General features: G+C 44.0%; 3 protein-coding genes across 3 annotated transcripts in view; 2 read left to right on the top strand and 1 right to left on the bottom strand.

Moving 5' to 3' along the window:
• Positions 1-12,399, top strand: part of LOC146762364 (uncharacterized) — a 47,797-nt gene extending 35,398 nt beyond the window's left edge. The window contains exon 3 of the mRNA XM_085553857.1: positions 11,448-12,399. Coding sequence (XP_085409983.1) covers positions 11,448-11,462 — 15 coding nt within the window. The 3' untranslated portion in view covers positions 11,463-12,399. The remainder of the gene's footprint in view (positions 1-11,447) is intronic.
• On the bottom strand, positions 803-5,052 carry SNAPC3 (small nuclear RNA activating complex polypeptide 3). Its single transcript, XM_085538694.1, has one exon. It carries the CDS (start codon positions 2,182-2,184, stop codon positions 1,054-1,056), a length of 1,131 nt encoding a protein of 376 aa, XP_085394820.1. The 5' UTR covers positions 2,185-5,052; the 3' UTR covers positions 803-1,053.
• A 923-nt stretch (positions 12,400-13,322) lies between the features above and the next one.
• Positions 13,323-17,604, top strand: part of TMCC3 (transmembrane and coiled-coil domain family 3) — a 60,750-nt gene continuing 56,468 nt past the window's right edge. Inside the window, exon 1 of the mRNA XM_032443937.2 lies at positions 13,323-13,712. The gene's annotated coding sequence lies outside the window, so the exon portion shown is untranslated. The remainder of the gene's footprint in view (positions 13,713-17,604) is intronic.

Here is a 17,604-nt window from a genome sequence, read left to right as displayed (position 1 = left end):
TGATGGAAATATCATTTGTTTGCATTTTTAAGAGACTAAAATTGGGCATAAAGCAGTGGCTCTGCAAATAAGAACACTTGGATTACGCATTCCGCTCAGTGTTTGGGTTGTGCCAGGCACAGTGGGAGCTTGTCCTAGCCTGTAAGCACTACTGTGCTATAACTAATAAATAATAGCATCTAACAGTAATTGTTTCATTACTTTATGAGTCAGACCTTTTACTGGGGGATTTGCTCATTGACAAACGTATTGTTCAGCTCTGCATTTCCATTAGGGAGGAGGCTTTTCTGCATCTTTGTACTGAGCTGAAGACTGGAATGTTTTAAAAAATCTAAGAAATAAGGCAAATAAGATGGTGTTCTTGCTTTGGGCTTCTTTCAGTGCTTCAGACAAATGCAGTGAGGTGGCTGGGGTTTCCAGTGTTGGGGTTTCATAGCCCACATCCCCATGATGAAGCATCTTCCAGGTAAGATGCCCAAAGATCATGTTTTCATCCTTCTAAATTTAACAGAGCCTTGGATGCATAAGATTTCTCAAGAACAATAAACCCAAACCCACCAAACAACAACCGTCTGCTTTTGTAAGGGTGTTCACTGAACCACAGAATCATAGGGGTTGGAAGGGACGTCCAGAGATCATGGAGTCTAACACCCCTGCCAAAGCAGGTTCCCTACACCAGGTCGTACAAGTAGGCGTCCAGGTGGGTCTTGAATATCTCCAGAGAAGGAGACTCCACAACCCCCCTGGGCAATTCTCTTTTTAAAACATCCAGATTTTTAGTCTAATCTCCAAATTACTGTACTGTAGTTGAAAAATGTACTTTATTAAAATACACATCTGAATATATTTTTCCATGCTAGCTTATATCTGCGACTGTGAAAGCACACCAGAAACACTTTTAAAATGCAAAGGGCTCCTTCCTTCTTGGAGGAGAATAGTAAAGGCCTAACCCCAAACCCTATGGGATGGCCAATGCTCAAGCTGTTGGGTGGTTTTAACAGCTGGAGCAACAGTTTCATCAGTGCATCCCACTAAATCCATTCTGGCTCCGTTTTAGTTGAAAATCCCAGGATCGACATAGGGATATGCAAGAAAGTCTCCCAGCTTATTGCCTTCTGCATCATAATGGAGCATTCGGAAACAAACATCACAGAAGAAACAAGGATCCTCTGGTGCCAGGCTGTCCTTGTTAGTCACCCACCTGGCTGTATACATTTTGCACACAAAACATTTTCTGGTACATAACCAGTGTTTTTTGATTAACAATGGATAGAGGTTCCTGTCCAGGCAGTCCTCGTGATGAATAAGTCGTATGTCTGTGACGATGATGATGTGCTCACAGTCCCCTTGGTGGCAGAAGAGGTATGGATAGCCAATTCTGAGGGACAGATCACTGAACGTGTAGTCCTCCATTTTGGCAGACTGAAGATTTCCATAGCCTCTGTCACGAGATTCGGACCACTCAATAATGGTTCTGCTCAGATCTCTGCACTCTGGGTACCTGCTATCGTTATAAAAGATGCCTTCAAAATAAAAGAAGGCAGATTTGTAGATGTCCTTGCTGATGTGCTCTGGTGCTCGGTCTGGCTGGCTGCTGAACTCCCCGCCGATCTGCAGGTCGCTGACACAGGACAAGGAGTCTCTGAGCTCAGTGAGCCTCTGGCTGCCCAGCACCAGGACTGTCTGGTAGGGCTTGTGCTCCTTGTGCTTCTGGAAGATGACAGGATAGAAGACATTCAGAGTTAGAAGCAGCTCTCCCTCCTCCACCAGGTCTGCCGCGTCGTCCGGCCTCTTCCCAATGGCGTGCGACTCCATCTCATAAGTGAGCGTTTCCTGTCTGCAAGCCCGATCCACAACGATCCTTTCTTCTCGCTTCTGCAGCGCCTTCTTCCTAAACCGAAGAGTTTCCAGCCCGCTGTCTTCAGGAATAGCTTCTGGGTCCCTCTCTTTATCAGCAGATACTAACGTATCGACATTGCACAAGGCCCGCAGCTCGGCCGCCGTCTCTACAGTGCAGCCCAGCTCCTCCGCCACGGCGCCGGCCGCCTCTTCCTCCTTCTCCTCCTCCGCCAGCGAGAGGTCCCGGTGCTGCAGGCACTGCCTCCAGCCGCTGCCCAGCGAGCCCACACGGAACACGCGGGTGTGCGGCTCCCCCGCCTCGTACTCGACCGGCTCGGCCGCCATCGGGTCGCGGTGGAAACGCGTCACGGCCGGCCCGCCCCGCTCGGCAGCGCCGGGCACCCGGGGGAGGGGGAGCAGGGATTGCTGTGTTTGCAGTAACAGTGCTGTGACATTGGTGACGCCATGACAGCGCTCTGGTTTCAGCCTGCTTGCATGTAGGAAGATAACCTACACTGCTAGGACATGAGCACAAAACTACAGGCTTGTTTTCTCTGCACTCATCCCCACCTGACAGCTGGGCCCCAGCCCCTTTTCCACGGAGGACTTTTGTCTTATACCACCCAGTAAATGCAGGTCGACCGTGTCCCATCCCAGGCCGGCTCTCTGGCACTTTACAGATCTGTTTTGCAAGCCATCGGGTGCCACACACTCCCCTTTGCATGATGTTTCAGATTTGATTTGCTCATTTCCGTACCTGAGGGTATGACTCACACTGTGTGGGCTGGTGGGGATGAGGTGGGTGAGCTGGGGTTGGGTGTTCTCAGCAGGCCCTGTGTCATCACAGGTCCCTGGGTGTCCTCTGCCACAGCCACCTTGGCCAAGGTGGGGGCCTGGTGCTATGCCCAGGGCTCCACTGCACATTTTCCCCTTTTTCATGGTGCCGAGCAGAGTTCTGGTCTAGTGAGTGTCTTTCTAGTGGTCAGATGCTACCTGTGTGACTTCTCAAACCATGCTGAATAAAGCCCAGCACATTCAGAGGTAAACCAAAGACATTTGGTAGGTCCCAACCGATTGGGAATTTCCTTGGGCCAAAATTGGTTTTACTGTGTGCTGCAAAAGTGTCCCCTGAGCCCCAGCTGAGCCACAATTCCCAAAATGAACTGAAATGCCAGTTTTAAAAGGGTTAACTTTGAATGGTGCTTTAATGTTTTGAGATGTCAGTCAGACGTCATTCTTGGAGAGAGGGCTCAGATCAGACTGATTGAGGTGTCACTTTGTTCTGACCTCTTCTTTTGCTTTCTTAACTTTGTAGCATAAGCTAACTCACATTTGGACTTGTAGAGAAGGTAAGGACTTTCTGTAACAGTCAAAACTGAACATTCCCAATGGCTTTTATCTCAAATTGAGATTTGCCGTAAATCAAGCATTTGGGGAACAGTATATATCAAGAAATCTGTCCACAAAAAAGATCCTTAAGTACGCTATTTAATAGGGAACCTATTCAAGGAGCAAAAAACCAAATGTTCTGGAAAGCCTCACCTAAGGTTGTAGTTCATTTCTCAGCTAGAAATAGGAGGACTCTGGTCCCTTGATGCCCAGCTCAGCCTCTGGTAGTGCAGCAGCCCTTGCTGGGCAGGCATTCATTCCTCTGAAATGAATGTTCCCAGAAAACATTCTGTGCCACAAATACTGATGTAGCAGTTTCTTTTTATTCGTGCCTATTGAATGCACATGCTGTGCTCCTCGCTGCCCAAGGAACAGATTTCACATCTGTCTCAGCAAGTAAGTAACTTCTTACCAGAAGTACCACAGCAAATTAATGCAAATTAAGTTTTGCAGGTGCAAGAGTGTTTGCGGGGCCTCGCTTAAAAAGAAAGTGGTTCTGGCCCCATATGCAGGCTGGAAATATCTGAAGTATTAGACAAAAATGTCCTGAACTGAAATGGCAACTTCTGGTTTTGTCTTCAGTAGGTACCTCTGTGCTTGGTGATGGGACAGAACTTTCCATGAGCAGGATTCAAATGTGCTGTTAGAAACCCTTGTAGTGGAAAAATGGCTATTAACTACGACACAGAAAATACCATTTTTTCATATTCAAATTTTAGTGGGTACAGAGAGGGAGATAAAAGCAGCATTTATTCAGTGTTTACCTACTTCTTCATATTAGGGCCAGCTCTTATTTTAAGCTGTTAGTCATTTTACTTTGCAGAGTGCCACTATAATTAGAATCTGAAGAAGTGGTGTTTGGGGGCAAATAGCAGAACTGCTAATGTAATGTGTTAAAAAAAAATGGCTTAGCTGTTGTTCCCAGACCAGGAGACTGACCAAAAAAAAAAAAACCACAACAAAACCCAGCAGTCTTTCTTCATCCATCTTATGATTTCTGGGCCTTCAGATGTGCTGAGATCACATTTCGCTTTTCCTTTAGAAGAGCTAAAAACTTTGAAGTGTTGTATTGGGGTTTTTTTTCGTGCTGACAGCTGATATGGGAACATGGATCCAGAAACTGGGTTCTTCAGCACTAGTGTGGGATTCGTGCCAGTAACTTTGCAGTCCTTTATGTGTTTGAATAGAGATCATGATGCTGGGTGTCTGAGTTGCTCTGAATACTTTGTCTAGAAGTTGAGAGAAAGAATACCGGTCATTTATTTTGAGAACAAGATTAAGGAAGATGGTTGGCTGTTGTCTGTTTGGTGGTCTTTCCCTGTCCCTTGGTGTCTGTGGAGGTACTGCTGGCCTGTGCTCTGACCGAGCTCCCCAAGAGACAGGTTGATGTCCCAGGCAGGTGCCAGATGCATGTTTGGCCATCATGGGAAGAGACAGAGTGTAGCAGGCCCTGCTGCTCAGGCTCATGCATGTGGGTCTTTAAGAAGGCCTGTATCTGGCTGCTCCAGACAGGATGGGAGTGAGATGTGAGGCAACCAGAAGGCATGTGTGTGAGCAGGTGTGCTTTGCCCTGGGAATGGTGAAGCTGGAAAGCCATTTGTGTTCCCCTGGCACTGTGGAGCTTCGGATGAGACTGTTGTGTCTGGCGTCTGTGCCTGCCACTGCGTCCTGGTTAGCGAGACGAGAGCAGCCACGCACTGAAGAAGCTGCCCTGTTTCAGGACATGATTTCTTATTTCCTTCTAATCCAGCCTGTGATTGTATTCCTCCTATCATCTCCAAGAGTGCCTCCAATTCTGTGTTTTGAGACCATCCTCTTTCTGCAGTGCCCTGGCAAACACACCCTGTCTTTTTCTTCCATCTTCATTACACTTGATCTGCTTGAACCTCCCTTTTCCTTCCTCCTCTTCCCTGGCAGGTTCTCTGCCTGCCCACAATGCTCCCAGGTCTCCTCCCCTCCTGCATGCAGTGCTAAGCAGCACTGCAGGCCACCCCTCTGCGTGCTGTATCCCTACCATGGACCAGGGGATGGTGATGCAGCAGAACTGCTGAAAGCACTGCGCTTTGCTGGCATGCATGTGCTGAACCTCTTGTTAAGCAGGAGACATGGAGCGAAAGAGCTGGCAATATAACATTGAGGAGAGACAGTGACAGCCCTGGAAGCATTGATCCAGATAGAGCAGGCAAAGCCAAGGAAGGTGTTCTGTGAGTTATTAATTGTGCCTGGCTTTAGCCTGCCTAATCCTGTAAATGAAGCTCTGGCTTCATAGAGCCCAGGGTTGAACCCTAGAGATTACTGAGGAGGGATATTTGTAGGTGCTTTTGCTCTGGTGTTCATTTCAAGAGCTATTTAAAATAATGACATACTGCAGCTTACTAATGATTTATGAGGTTCTCCTGCATGTCTCGGTGTGAGGCTGATCTGATGCAGCCATTTTCATGATAGCATCCCACAGTGCTTTGTCTTTATGAGTACATCTTGTTCTGGCTTGCTTCAGAAATCTACTCTTAGCTCCGAGGTCTGCAATTGTTGGCCTGTAATTAGTACCAATATTTCAGTGCTATTACTGCACTGGTCTGAACTCCTGGCTATTTTTGGATATGACGTTCAGGTTTTTTGTTGCATAGCTTGTTTCTCTCATTATGAATCAGCAGGCCTCTGAGTACGAGAACACTGTTTTTTAGAAGAAGCAGTGCCAACTTAGATACTCCTTAACCAGTATTTACACAAACGTAACTTTAGATGGAGACCATGGTCCAGTCCTAGGCTGAGGGGTGTGGGGTCTGTATTCTCTTCTGATGGCTTGAAATAACTGCATATCTACCTTACTCATGGGCTGGATGGTTGGCTGGGTTAATGCTTAGAAACCAGGCAGAATGTACGCAGGCCATGTAGGCAGTGTTTACTGTAACTAAAAAATTGAACTCATTGTCAAGAAGTAAAATACTACTCATATCCTATTGGGAATGACAGTTTTATGCTTATGGAGGTCTGACAACAGGAGACCCTATTATGTTTGGGTAAGTATTGACATGTATGGTGTTTGAACACTGTAGCTAATGTCTGAGTCGTCTCAGCTTGCATCTTCCCTATGAACAGTAAAACACTGGCCCTCCAGTGACGGTAGCCTCTCTGGGTTGCAGTTGGTATTAATCAGAGATTACATAGCTTTTCTAAATGAGTAGCAGTTGTGTATTTTGGAAATCTTTGAATGCCCTAAGGTTGTGTTCACAAGTACATTTGCATTCTCATTTTCTTTCTCAGTGCTGCTGTTAAAAGAGTACTTGCTTTCTTTTACACTTCTAAATCAAGACCAGGAGATGCTCCATTTGAAACCCACTGAGCCTGGACATTTGGAAAGGAATCTATACAGCTACTGAAGGCACGGTCCTTGATTCTGCAGGAGAGACACTTAAGACTATAATACTGCAGAGAACAAGACCAGCCTGCATAAAGGCTTAGACTGAATGAGGAGTAATTAAAGCTAAATAAGAAACAGGCAGTTTCCATCTGTGATTACGGAGTCCTAGAAAATATTTACATTAGGAAGGATAGATATCAGAGCACAGAATTAGACATACAGAAATCAGGAGTCTGCCTCCAACATGGATGTTCACTTTCTGTGCACGCTGAGCAAATCATGGCAGAGAAACAGAGAAATGGAGTCAGAAAACAAAAGGAGAGTCGGCCTTCAAAAAGCCAGATCTGGCGGGAGGTTTTCTTAGAAGGAGAAACGTTTGCAAGGATCAATTCTGAAAAAAGCTCAGGAGTGAGAGTGTGCAGTTCATCAATTATGGCACTGCAAATAGTATTCATTATTCTGTATCATTTGGTAGCACTCAGAGATACCAAAACCATATCAGTGTGTGTTTTTTCTACGTAACTTATCGTTGTTTTATCTATAGTGGCTGGGTAATTATTGTGTACATCTCATGATTTTTATGAAGCTTAATTCACTGATGTCTTTATAGAGCTGTGGTGCTTTGCACTAAAAATGGCAGGAATGTAAAAATCATGGTAATTTAGCTCTTACATTTTAGTGCTATTTCTGGATTTTGTTAGCTGACAGATCTCTTCAACATGTGTTCCAGTGTATGTTATGAAAATGTGCATATGTTCAGTTTCAGATGTGTACACTGCTCCAGTCTTTCACACTGTGTTTCAGAAGGAAGTTTAGCAGTAGTTACAACCATCACATTTCTGTATAGAGGCATTGTAAGCCTCATTTCAAATGAGAGAAACACATTCTGAGATACGGCCAACCAGAACTGAAACCAGTGGGTGTCACAAGCAGAGGGTGGGTGGGACAGTGCTTCCAAGGCCATGACCCTGCGGTCTGGGGGACTGGAGAAGACATGAGCATGTTGTGCAGATGGAGGCAGGATGTGTCAGCCCTTCTCTGGTACTCCATATCCAGATGTCAGAAGAGAGGAGACCTCATGCCTGGAGTGGCTGATTGTTGTGACGTTCAGCCACAAAAACCAAAGGGGTGCTGAGAAGTCTGGGGAAAATTGAGATGGATGTTCTTGGGCTTCAGCTACAGCAAACATAGCCTCATTCTTCTAACTGGGTCTCTTTTGTAGGGAAGCATGAGAAATTAATTGCACTGGTGAAACTATCATGTAGACACTCGTGTATTCATAGGAGATGCTTTGGGTGCTTCAGGCTCTAGAATTGAATGCAGGGCACTGACAAACCAGTATACCTTTGTTTGGAGACAGTCTAGCTTGGAGATTGATGTGTGCAGTGAGACAACTCCAGCTGCTTCTCATTTCCTCTCTGGGAGCTCATCTGTCTAGTTGCCAGCTTGCAATACTGCTGTATTGCTGGTTGCACTGACTCATACTCTCGTTTCCTGGCGATGCACCACGATCAATTGCCCATATGTTGCCTCCAAAGCCTGTATTTGCTTTTCAAACCATTACTCCTGAGGCTTTATTGACATTCTTGTGGAGCGTGAGTACTGGAGGGAACGCTCACAAGAAATCTCTACTAATCTATTAAGAGATACTGAGGAGGGAACCAGAAAGTTGTTTCCTTCCCTTACAGTGCTGTGTGATAGATGTATGAGTCCTCTCTGAATGGGTTTTCACTTATCGATTTCTGGATTAAAAGGTGTGTCACTTTCTGCATTAAAAGGTGCATCTTAGGGCTAATATGCAGCAGAACAAATTTCAATATTATGTGAAGACTAGCGAGTGAGCTGGTTTGGTGCAGATAAAACAAGCTTGGAAAAAATACCCGGAATATGTCTGTCCCCTTTACCATGAGGCAGTGGTAGCACCCATCTGCCCTTGGTGACTCCAGTTAGACTCTCAGGTACAGCAAAGAATCAGCATGCAGTAGGCTGTGGTACCTGTTTTATCACCATGCACTTTTAATTCTGTATTAATGATGTTTATGATGAATAATATTCTGAGTTGCTTCTGAGTTGCTCCATTAAAGAACTGAGCATCTCACTTCAACAAAAGTACAGTATGTTTTGGTTTTGTATTGAATACTCTTTTCACTAGATGTAGAAAATACTGCTGTTAAAGCTAAGTGGATTGGGATATTCATGGTTAAAGCTAAGTGGATTGGGAAATCCAATCTCAGGCCATATAGCCACAGCTGAGCCTAGTTTTTGCAGTGTGTCAGACTGTATTTACTCGTTCTTAATTGTATGAAGCTTCTTTACATTAATATATCCATGTTTCAAACTGTTTGTGCCAAGCAAATGTTTTAAAATGCTGTATTTTCCCCTGATTTCCTTTAGAGCTGACAGAATTAAGAATGACCACGATCTGTGTGCTGCAGGAGCTGTGCTTTTCATCAAGCAGAGAAGTTTTACCTTTGTACTTTGCCAGGTCAACAGGTGTGTAGGAGGCGACGTGATAGCAATTTGTTAGGCTGGTTGGTTTGTTTTAAGAGAATTGAATTACAGTCTGAGGCACATACGGCATGCAAACAAATGACAGCATTGCTGTCTGCATATATTTCTGGGTTTCGATTTGCTTAGGTTTATTTTTCTGTTTAATTGCTTCTATCTAATAAAGGAAGCAGACTACATAGCGGCACGCAGGAATTTCCACTATGGATCTCAGCGATAGGTCGCAGCTGTAGTTGTGATTGCAGCTAGGTGCACCATGCAACATAACGTGGCATATGGTGTACTTCATTACTTGTCTCCACCTTAACCTTCTTCTGTCTGCTGCTGTTCCTGCCCCTCAGTTGTGAAAGCTTACTTTCTAAGGTTACTTGTGGTCTTTAATGTGTAACCCATACTATTCTTCATGGGCTGTTCTGGTGCACAAATCCTGTGTGTGTGCCAGGTTGAGGCCGACTCCCAGCTGTGTGGGTTTGCTCCTGACAGTCTGTGCTGGTGTTGCATGGTCCACCAGTGATCATTGGTTTGCTCGCTAACATCTGTCACTGCTGTGAGCCAGGCGTGTGGAGCGCAGTGCTGACATTTCACAACACTGCAATGAGCAGAATGGGATTTTAAGAGATGACCCAGTATCTCATGAAGGTCTGCTGCTGAAACCAGCTCTGCCGTGATAAAATAAGCATGTTTCCCATGGCCTTTTGGGAAGTGTGTGTGTCTGTAAGTTTCAGTTTGAACAGAAAGGCTGAGTGTTGTCAGGTCAAACAGATCTGTGGTCACTCATTAGAAAATCCAGGAACTCTCACAGAAAGATTCATTTAACGGGGGCATGCTGGATGTTTCCTCTTTTTTCTTTCCCCAGTGGAAGTAGAATCATCAAATCATAGAATGGTATGGGTTGAAAAGGACCACAGTGATCATCCAGTTTCAACCTCCCTGCTGTATGCAGGGTCACCAACCACCAGACCAGGCTGCCCAGAGCCACATCCAGCCTGGCCTTGAATGCCTGCAGGGATGGGGCATCCACAGCCTCCTTGGGCAACCTGTTCCAGTGCGTCACCACCCTCTGTGTGAAAAATTTCCTCCTAATATCTAATCTAAACCTCCCCTGCCTCAGTTTAAAACCATTCCCGCTTGTCCTATCACCATCCACCCTCATAAACAGCCGTTCCCCCTCCTGTTTATACGCTCTCTTCAAGTACTGGAAGGCCACAATGAGGTCTCCTCACAGCCTTCTCCAAGCTAAAACAAGCCCAGTTCCTTCAACCTTTCTTTATAAGAGAGGTGCTCCAGCCTTATGATCATCTTAGTGGCCTTCCTCTGGGCCTGTAGTTTGATGCTGTTTCCCAGATGGGAAAGTCTCTAAAAGGCCATCTTTTTAGAATTATTGTATCACAGAATTGTGGCTTACAATGTCTTAAATCCCTTTACTTCCTAAATATACAAGAAGCACTTCCTGTCTTTGATAAAGGTGTTTTCTAGTGTCTATTTTGGTGTTAATAAAAGATCCCAAAATACATTACCATTTAAATGGCCTTAAAGGAGACGATTATATCATGACTGAAGAACAACGAAACCAAAACAAAGTGCTTCTGATACATAAACCAAACACATATAATTCACAGATACTTCAAGGACCTAGTTAGATTTGGCATCTTCGAATTGGAAGCTTAACACTGAACTGTGCCAAAACTACAGTTGACTTGGACTGTTACTAATGAATTACTTAAATACATTTTTATGCAAGTTGTCACTATCCAATTGCAGGAAGCAAGGGAGGGCTGGGGAAACATACAAGCAGTTGCAGCAATGTCTGGGATTAATTGCCCCTTGGCTTGGCTTTTCCATTGCTCGGTTTTCAGCAACTTCATCAATTTGTTTTTTTCACAAAATCAGAGTCAGAAAATAGGAAAGCAATCAAGTAGTTTTGCTTTTGAAGAGCCTCATCTGTTACTCCTATTCAGCAACTGCTGAGGCAGTGATCTCCTTGGGCAACAGCAGAAAGAACCCAGCTCGTAGCTAAGCTGAACTTTGTAACATGACTGAATTGTTTCTGCCAACCCACTCCACAATATTAATCAGTTATTTTGCTACATCAGGTTTTGGGAGCAGAATGCACAACTGTTTGTGGCAGCTATGAGGTGGTCTGCATCCCACCTGCCAGCTCCTGTACTTAGCGGAGATGAGTCAGACCTCCCTAAGTAATGAGATTGCAAGCGCTGACTTCTTTTCTTTGCCATCTGTTTTATGAGTTGCCTGGTGACACTTGACACATTTTTTTTAGCTTTTCTTTGTAATCATAAATTTGTACTATTGGAAAATATGAAAGCTGAGAATCTCAGTTTTACCATTTCAGGACTGGGAGTTTTGAGAAACTGTAAACCTCAGGAAATCTGGATAAACTGATGGGAGCTGACAGGACCGCCATGGGAGCTCTCTGCAGTGACATCAAGAGGTCAGGACCTGCTGGCCCAAGGACCCTCTTGGACAAGAGAAGAGCAAAATTACTGCAAGTGGCCTTTTTGAAGCCTGGATTTACTCCTCCCCATGAGGACAGGACTTGTTACTGTGGTAGGACACAACACAGGAGTGAGTGACAAGTAAATGACAGAAAAGAACCGCAGAGCAACAGCACGGTCCCCTTTGGAAGATTGTGCAGGATCACAGCTACATCTTGCCTACGTCGTTTGTATTGCCACCTGTATTTGGTGAGGATCTGCGGACATTACCTCTTCCTCAGCTCTACTCAGTCCCTGACCAAAATTATTTGGCCCCTGTGTACTGTAGAGATGGTTGTTTCCTGTTTTTGTGATGTACCATAAGAACTGTTACTTTTGGTGTAGGGAAGGTCATGGTCCAACCCAATTTATCTCTCATGACAGTGGTGCAGTGTTAATCTGTTCTTGAAAAGAAAATAAAGTAATAACTTGAATTTACTGTCTGGTTGTTTGTGCGGGGATTTACTTGCTCTTTATCAACAACTGTGCAATGTAAGAAAAGCAGTGTTTACAAGACAGAGCTCTTTACTGCATTCAGAGCCGCTTTCCAACTGTTTGTCAAAGTGACTGCAGCCCGCAGAAGGGCATGGGAGCAAATCCTAAAATTAGCAGTAGTGGTTTGCAGTTGTATGTTCTGACCCCCTGCGATTCTGTAGCTGGCTCCAATAAGTAATGCAGCACAGAAGGGTTCTGGTAACCCTGGGGAATTTCTCTGCAATGGCCAAATAGAAGAATGATTGGAGAAAATGTCAAGAGAGAAATTACTCCTGTATTTTACAGAAATAAAGTGAAATGCAATTATCTATCTAATTTTCTACCTGTTTGCATCACGTTTTATATTGATTTTTACTATCATGATTTAAGTGAATCGAGAAAATATTTCTCCGATTTAAAACCTGATTATTTTATCCTAGGGAAGATTTGTACATCATCAGAATGACGCACATTTTGGAAGCTGCTTCTGTTCTGCTGAAAGTCATTAGGCTAAGGATGAGGAATAGCATATATTAGAAACTCGGCAGCGTAATTATGTGCAAGAACTCTATTACAGTATTTGTTGATAAACTGCAGTCTAGATCTAGTCCTTGAAGATCCACACAGTATTACCGTGTCAAGTTACTTAGCCTGACTCTTTGCTGAAATCTTTTTCTGTACTGTTAATGCTGCGTAGTGTGCTCCCACCCTGTGGGAAATCTAAAGTCAGTGGTCAAAAGAGCACGTCTGTGATAAAACCATTTCCTTTCAGTTTGTATTACAGTCTTACTTCCTTTTTTTCTGGATGTGAACAAGTGAAAGGTGACAGCTTTGCATGCAACACTCCTCAAATACACTCCTTTAAATCAAGGAACCAAGCAAAGATGTGGTGAAATCTCTTAAGAGAACAAAAAACTCAACCAAGCATCTAGTAGCTTAGGCATTTCGGTTGCGATGTACACATGCTCTTTGATCCATCCAGCCATGTGAAGGCCACAAGTTCTCTTCTGGAGCTGGGGGAAGCTGAGAAGTGAATATTTAGAGCAAGATGTGTTGACTCTACAGAAAACTTGATTTCCCCACCCCCGATGACACTTTCACTTTGTCTCAGCTCTCTTGCTTATACACGTGTGTTTGCTGTTCCTGTGACACTCCATCAGCAGCCTGCGTGCTTACCACCAGCTGCTGCGTGGCTCTGGTGGAAGTGGGTAGGCTGGAAGGAAGGTTGCCAAGGACAGGACGCACAAACCACATGCAGTGCGCAAAGAGGGCTTGAAAGGAAGAGGCGGTCATCGAGCTCTCCTGCTTCTGTTCCACCTGAGGTTTCTGATCAGATGGGCAAGATTTAGATAGCTAGGGCAATGACAGCTTTAATGTGGAGGAAATCAGATCTGAACCTATGCTGAGATTTGCAGTAGGTATCATATTTAGTGTTATCGTGTTTAGTCTTGAGGAATTTCTAAGTGGTCAGTAGTATGTATTTCTTCCTGAACCCAGTATGAATCCTGCAGCATGGAGAACATAATCTGATTTCAGAAGACTAAAAGAATTTCAGAGCAAAAACAGGAGAATCTGGCAAAACAGCGGGAAGGTTTTTTCCTCAAAAACTGAGCTACCTTGAGAAAAAACAGGAACCAAACCTGCTCCAGGTAACTTTGCTTTTGATGTTATAACTCATGTGGGTAAAATCACCTCTGTTCTCAAATCTCAGTAGAACTTAGTCACTGGCTACCAAGGCTGGTAAGAGTAGTAGGACTTGACTTTTTCTGGGTATTTTAAAGTATTGAAGATCCCCAAATTGTTCTTTTTTTGATATATATATATATATATATATATTGATATGTCAAACTGTCTTGAATGTATTAGTGTTCTCCATTCACATATGCATTATTTATAAGACAGGTCTTTGAGCTTTAATTAGCAAAAATTGTTTTTTCTGGGTTTTGTTGAAAATTGGGTATAGCTGATGACATTTGTGTAACTGTTGTTTTAATGGGACAGTAAGTAGTCATTTCTCTTTTTTGTATTTGATCTTGTAAAGGGCAAGCACCATCCCTGAGGCTGGTTATTTTGCTAGAGGGGTAAATGCTAGATAGATATAGAATCATAGAATCATAGAATGGCCTGGGTTGAAAAGGATCACAATGATCATCCAGTTTCAACCCCTCTGCTATGTGCAGGGTCACCAGCTACCAGACCAGGCTGCCCAGAGCCACATCCAGCCTGGCCTCGAATGCCTGCAGGGATGGGGCATCCACAGCCTCCTTGGGCAACCTGTTCCAGTGCGCCACCACCCTCTGTGTGAAGTGTATGGTCTTCACCAAACAAAGTCCTTGGGATAACTATGTGCTTCTCTCTGTCCCCATACCTGATTTCAATAATCCTGACAAATGGCTGGTTGATAGGAACAGACATTTTAGCAATTTAGATTTCACTTATGACTAGAATAATTTATGTTGAAGTTTCCCGTGGTGATCTGATCCAGATGGGCTCTACATGCCTCAGAGCTTTCTTTCATAGGTGACATTGGGCTGCTCAGGTGTCAGGCTTGCCTCTTGCACTGGCAGCACACAAGCATATGGTAGAAAAGTAGCTGGAGGCTGTGAGTGAGCCCATGCATTTGTCAGCTCAAAGAGGCTGAAGGAAAGTTTAGGTCTTGGTCACCCTGCAGCAGCCATTTGTCTTTCTGAAACAGATGGGGCTGTTTGAGGTAGGCTTGCAACTCTCCAAAACTTTACATGTGTGTTTGCATTTTCTTTGGCAGTTCAGATAAAGGAAACTCCTTTGTGTGGGAGCTTTAACATATGGCTGGGAGTCCCACGAACACACTATTTGCATAAGGCTGCTTTGCTGACTTCAGATAAGTCTCCAGCCTCTCCCTGAAAATGTATCGATTTCTTTCTTCCTGGATTTCCTAATCCATGGGAGGGATTTTTTTACAAGATGAGCCCAAGTCACAGACTCAAGGAATTGCAGCTGAATTTTGTGGTTGGCTCATCACATGCCTATTGGTAAGCAAGGAAGATATTTGACTGTAATTTGAGATATCTCATCTGAAGGCCTCAATTTCCACTACCAAGAAAATGAGACTAATGCATATGACACGGGACTATTGTGTAGAATGTTAGTCTGTATCTAACTACTGAGGAGCTCTTTGCAGGTGTAGAGCGCTTGTTAATGGTTAATGAGCATTATTTAATTGCACTTTCCACCACTGCAACTCCACTGTCCCAAACTAAGCCAAATCAAGCTTTATTATAACCTCTACACAGAGAGTAATTTTTCCAGCTATAACTGTGCTTAAGTTGCCGTTTTCTCCCATTTGATCCACTTGTGAGCTCTTGAGAGTGACTCAAGTTCAAACTCATCTGACTCAGCTGAGGAAACAGCTCAGATGTTCCTAGACTTCTTCCCAAACATCTTTGGTCATAGTTGCACTTTAAATCCCCATTTTCTTTGATGGAGCGACTGTCCCATTTCACACAATTGAGGGATGAGGGTCTTAGTCAGTAAATAGGCGTAGGTTAAAAAAAATCACAATGTGTCACACTCAGCAGGAAGCTTTTTCAACCAGTAGAGAACAGACATGATAGGTTGATTGGTTGCTTATCTATTGCAGGTACTGCAGTGCTGCAGGCTGCAAAGAGCCTTTTTCTGAAGAAGGGACCAACTTATTCAGTTTAGGTGTACCCCAAAATGGCACACACTTCATCCCATGCTTATACCAAGGCATGATAAACAAGGATAACGCAGTACATCCTTTCTTCTCAGTTTCAGCAGTTGGAGTCAAGTTCATTACTCATTTGCTCAACACAAGTGTCAGAGCAGGCTGTGTGAAGTAGCACAAAAATACCAATCATTATCTGTAATTTCACTGTGATGTTTATGACTGTGTTTCTCAAAAGCAATTTCCTTTATGAGGCAATTTCATGCCTTACTACGTGCTAATGCATCTTGCTGCTACCTTCAAATGTACAATTTTAGCAGACGTTTCCACCAAATTCACTTGCTAAATTTAAGAATTCTCAATATACTCCAGTGTGAATGTTATGGGCTTTGGAAACTACAGATCTGCTGTGTTTACTTCTAATTTTGTTCTTGATAAATATTCAGTTACATAGAGCAACACATGATTGATTCAGTCTGGTGAGCTTGCAATGGGTAAAGACAGTTACTAGTTCAGCAAAAGTTCACTTATTGAGAGGTCACAGAGAAAACGTTATCTGAAAAACAGTTTTCAGCAGTTTCCCATTATCTCCTCCTTGCATGTACTTAAGCTCTGCCTCAGCTTTGGTTGTGCTGAAATGCTCTCTCTCTACCAGTGTGATTCCTGCTCTGGGTGCATGGTGTGTTCTCACTCATGCCCTTCTAGGTGAGCTTCTAAACCAGGGGCAGAAGCCTGACCCTGAGCACTCTGAAACCAGCTTTACCAGCTGTGCCCACTGGGCTTTGTACAGAGCCTTATTTTTCAATAAGTCAGCTGCCTACCTTGAGCTTCTGGCTAAAAGGACGCTGTGCTGGCCTCCTGCTGGTGGACCTGCAGCGCCATTTGGCCTTGCCAGACAGGACCTGCATTATGTCACCCTGATTAACAAATGGACTGCTGTATCAATAAGCTGCCGCTTATCATGATGTCAGTCTGCACAACGCCGTTGATTTGGCAGACTTTTTAGAAAAAGAATTATAACCTCTTCCTTCTTGATCACTTTATTAAATCCAGATTGATCTTTCATCCAAAATGTCAAGGAATCTGCCAGCAGCTTAGCTATTAATGAGAATAATGACCTGCAGTAAAACAAACAACCGTGAATTAGAAGTGCAGGTCATGTCTGCATTAGCTGACAAGGTCAAGGGAACTTTACTTCAGCTGTTATTAATTTTCATATTTGACAATGACATAGATAGCAGGGAGTGTAGGTCCCTGTTAATTGCAATTGAACTTGTGCTCCTATCTGAGTGCCACTGAGACATCGGATTGCAAATAGGGATTGCTTATGGGAAGGCTGTGTTAGTGACCCTGGCCCCAAGCACTTCACTCATCTCTGTTTCAGAGATTCCTGCCACTGCAGAGGGGATTGCTTGGCAAATCATACAGCTGTCATGTATCTTCTTAAATTGTATCTGGATGCACTGGAAGGGACCCACACTGACACCGTGGTGAGTGAGCACACCCAAGTGAGGGGGCATGTCCCTTGCCAGATGCTGAGCTAGCTCTGCTAGGAGGGAGGATGGTATCTGAAAGGGGCAGATGGCTTTAGCAGAGAATTCTTCTAAGCTGAGCTATCACTACTAATGAGCCAAAGCCCCAATTCCTAATGAATTAAACAGATACTTTGTGATGGCTTTGTGTTGGTGAATCTCTACAAATCCAGCCCTTAAATTCCTAAGATATCTTGATGATAGGATTGAAGCTCCTAACTCTCTTAGACTCATGCAGTGTTGTATCTAAAAGGCTCTAATTCCATGCACACAGCTCTGACACAATCTCTAGATAATGTTCTTGATCAAAAGGAGTGCATGCTCCAAGCTCATGAGCTGCTT

The sequence above is a fragment of the Coturnix japonica genome, chromosome 1, assembly GCF_054131305.1.
Source record: "Coturnix japonica strain WE chromosome 1, WE-NBRP24, whole genome shotgun sequence".
In the NCBI taxonomy this organism is placed as follows: Eukaryota; Metazoa; Chordata; class Aves; order Galliformes; family Phasianidae; genus Coturnix; species Coturnix japonica.
The sequence above is the reverse complement of the archived record's forward strand: the minus strand, read 5'-3'. Positions and strand labels throughout refer to the sequence as shown.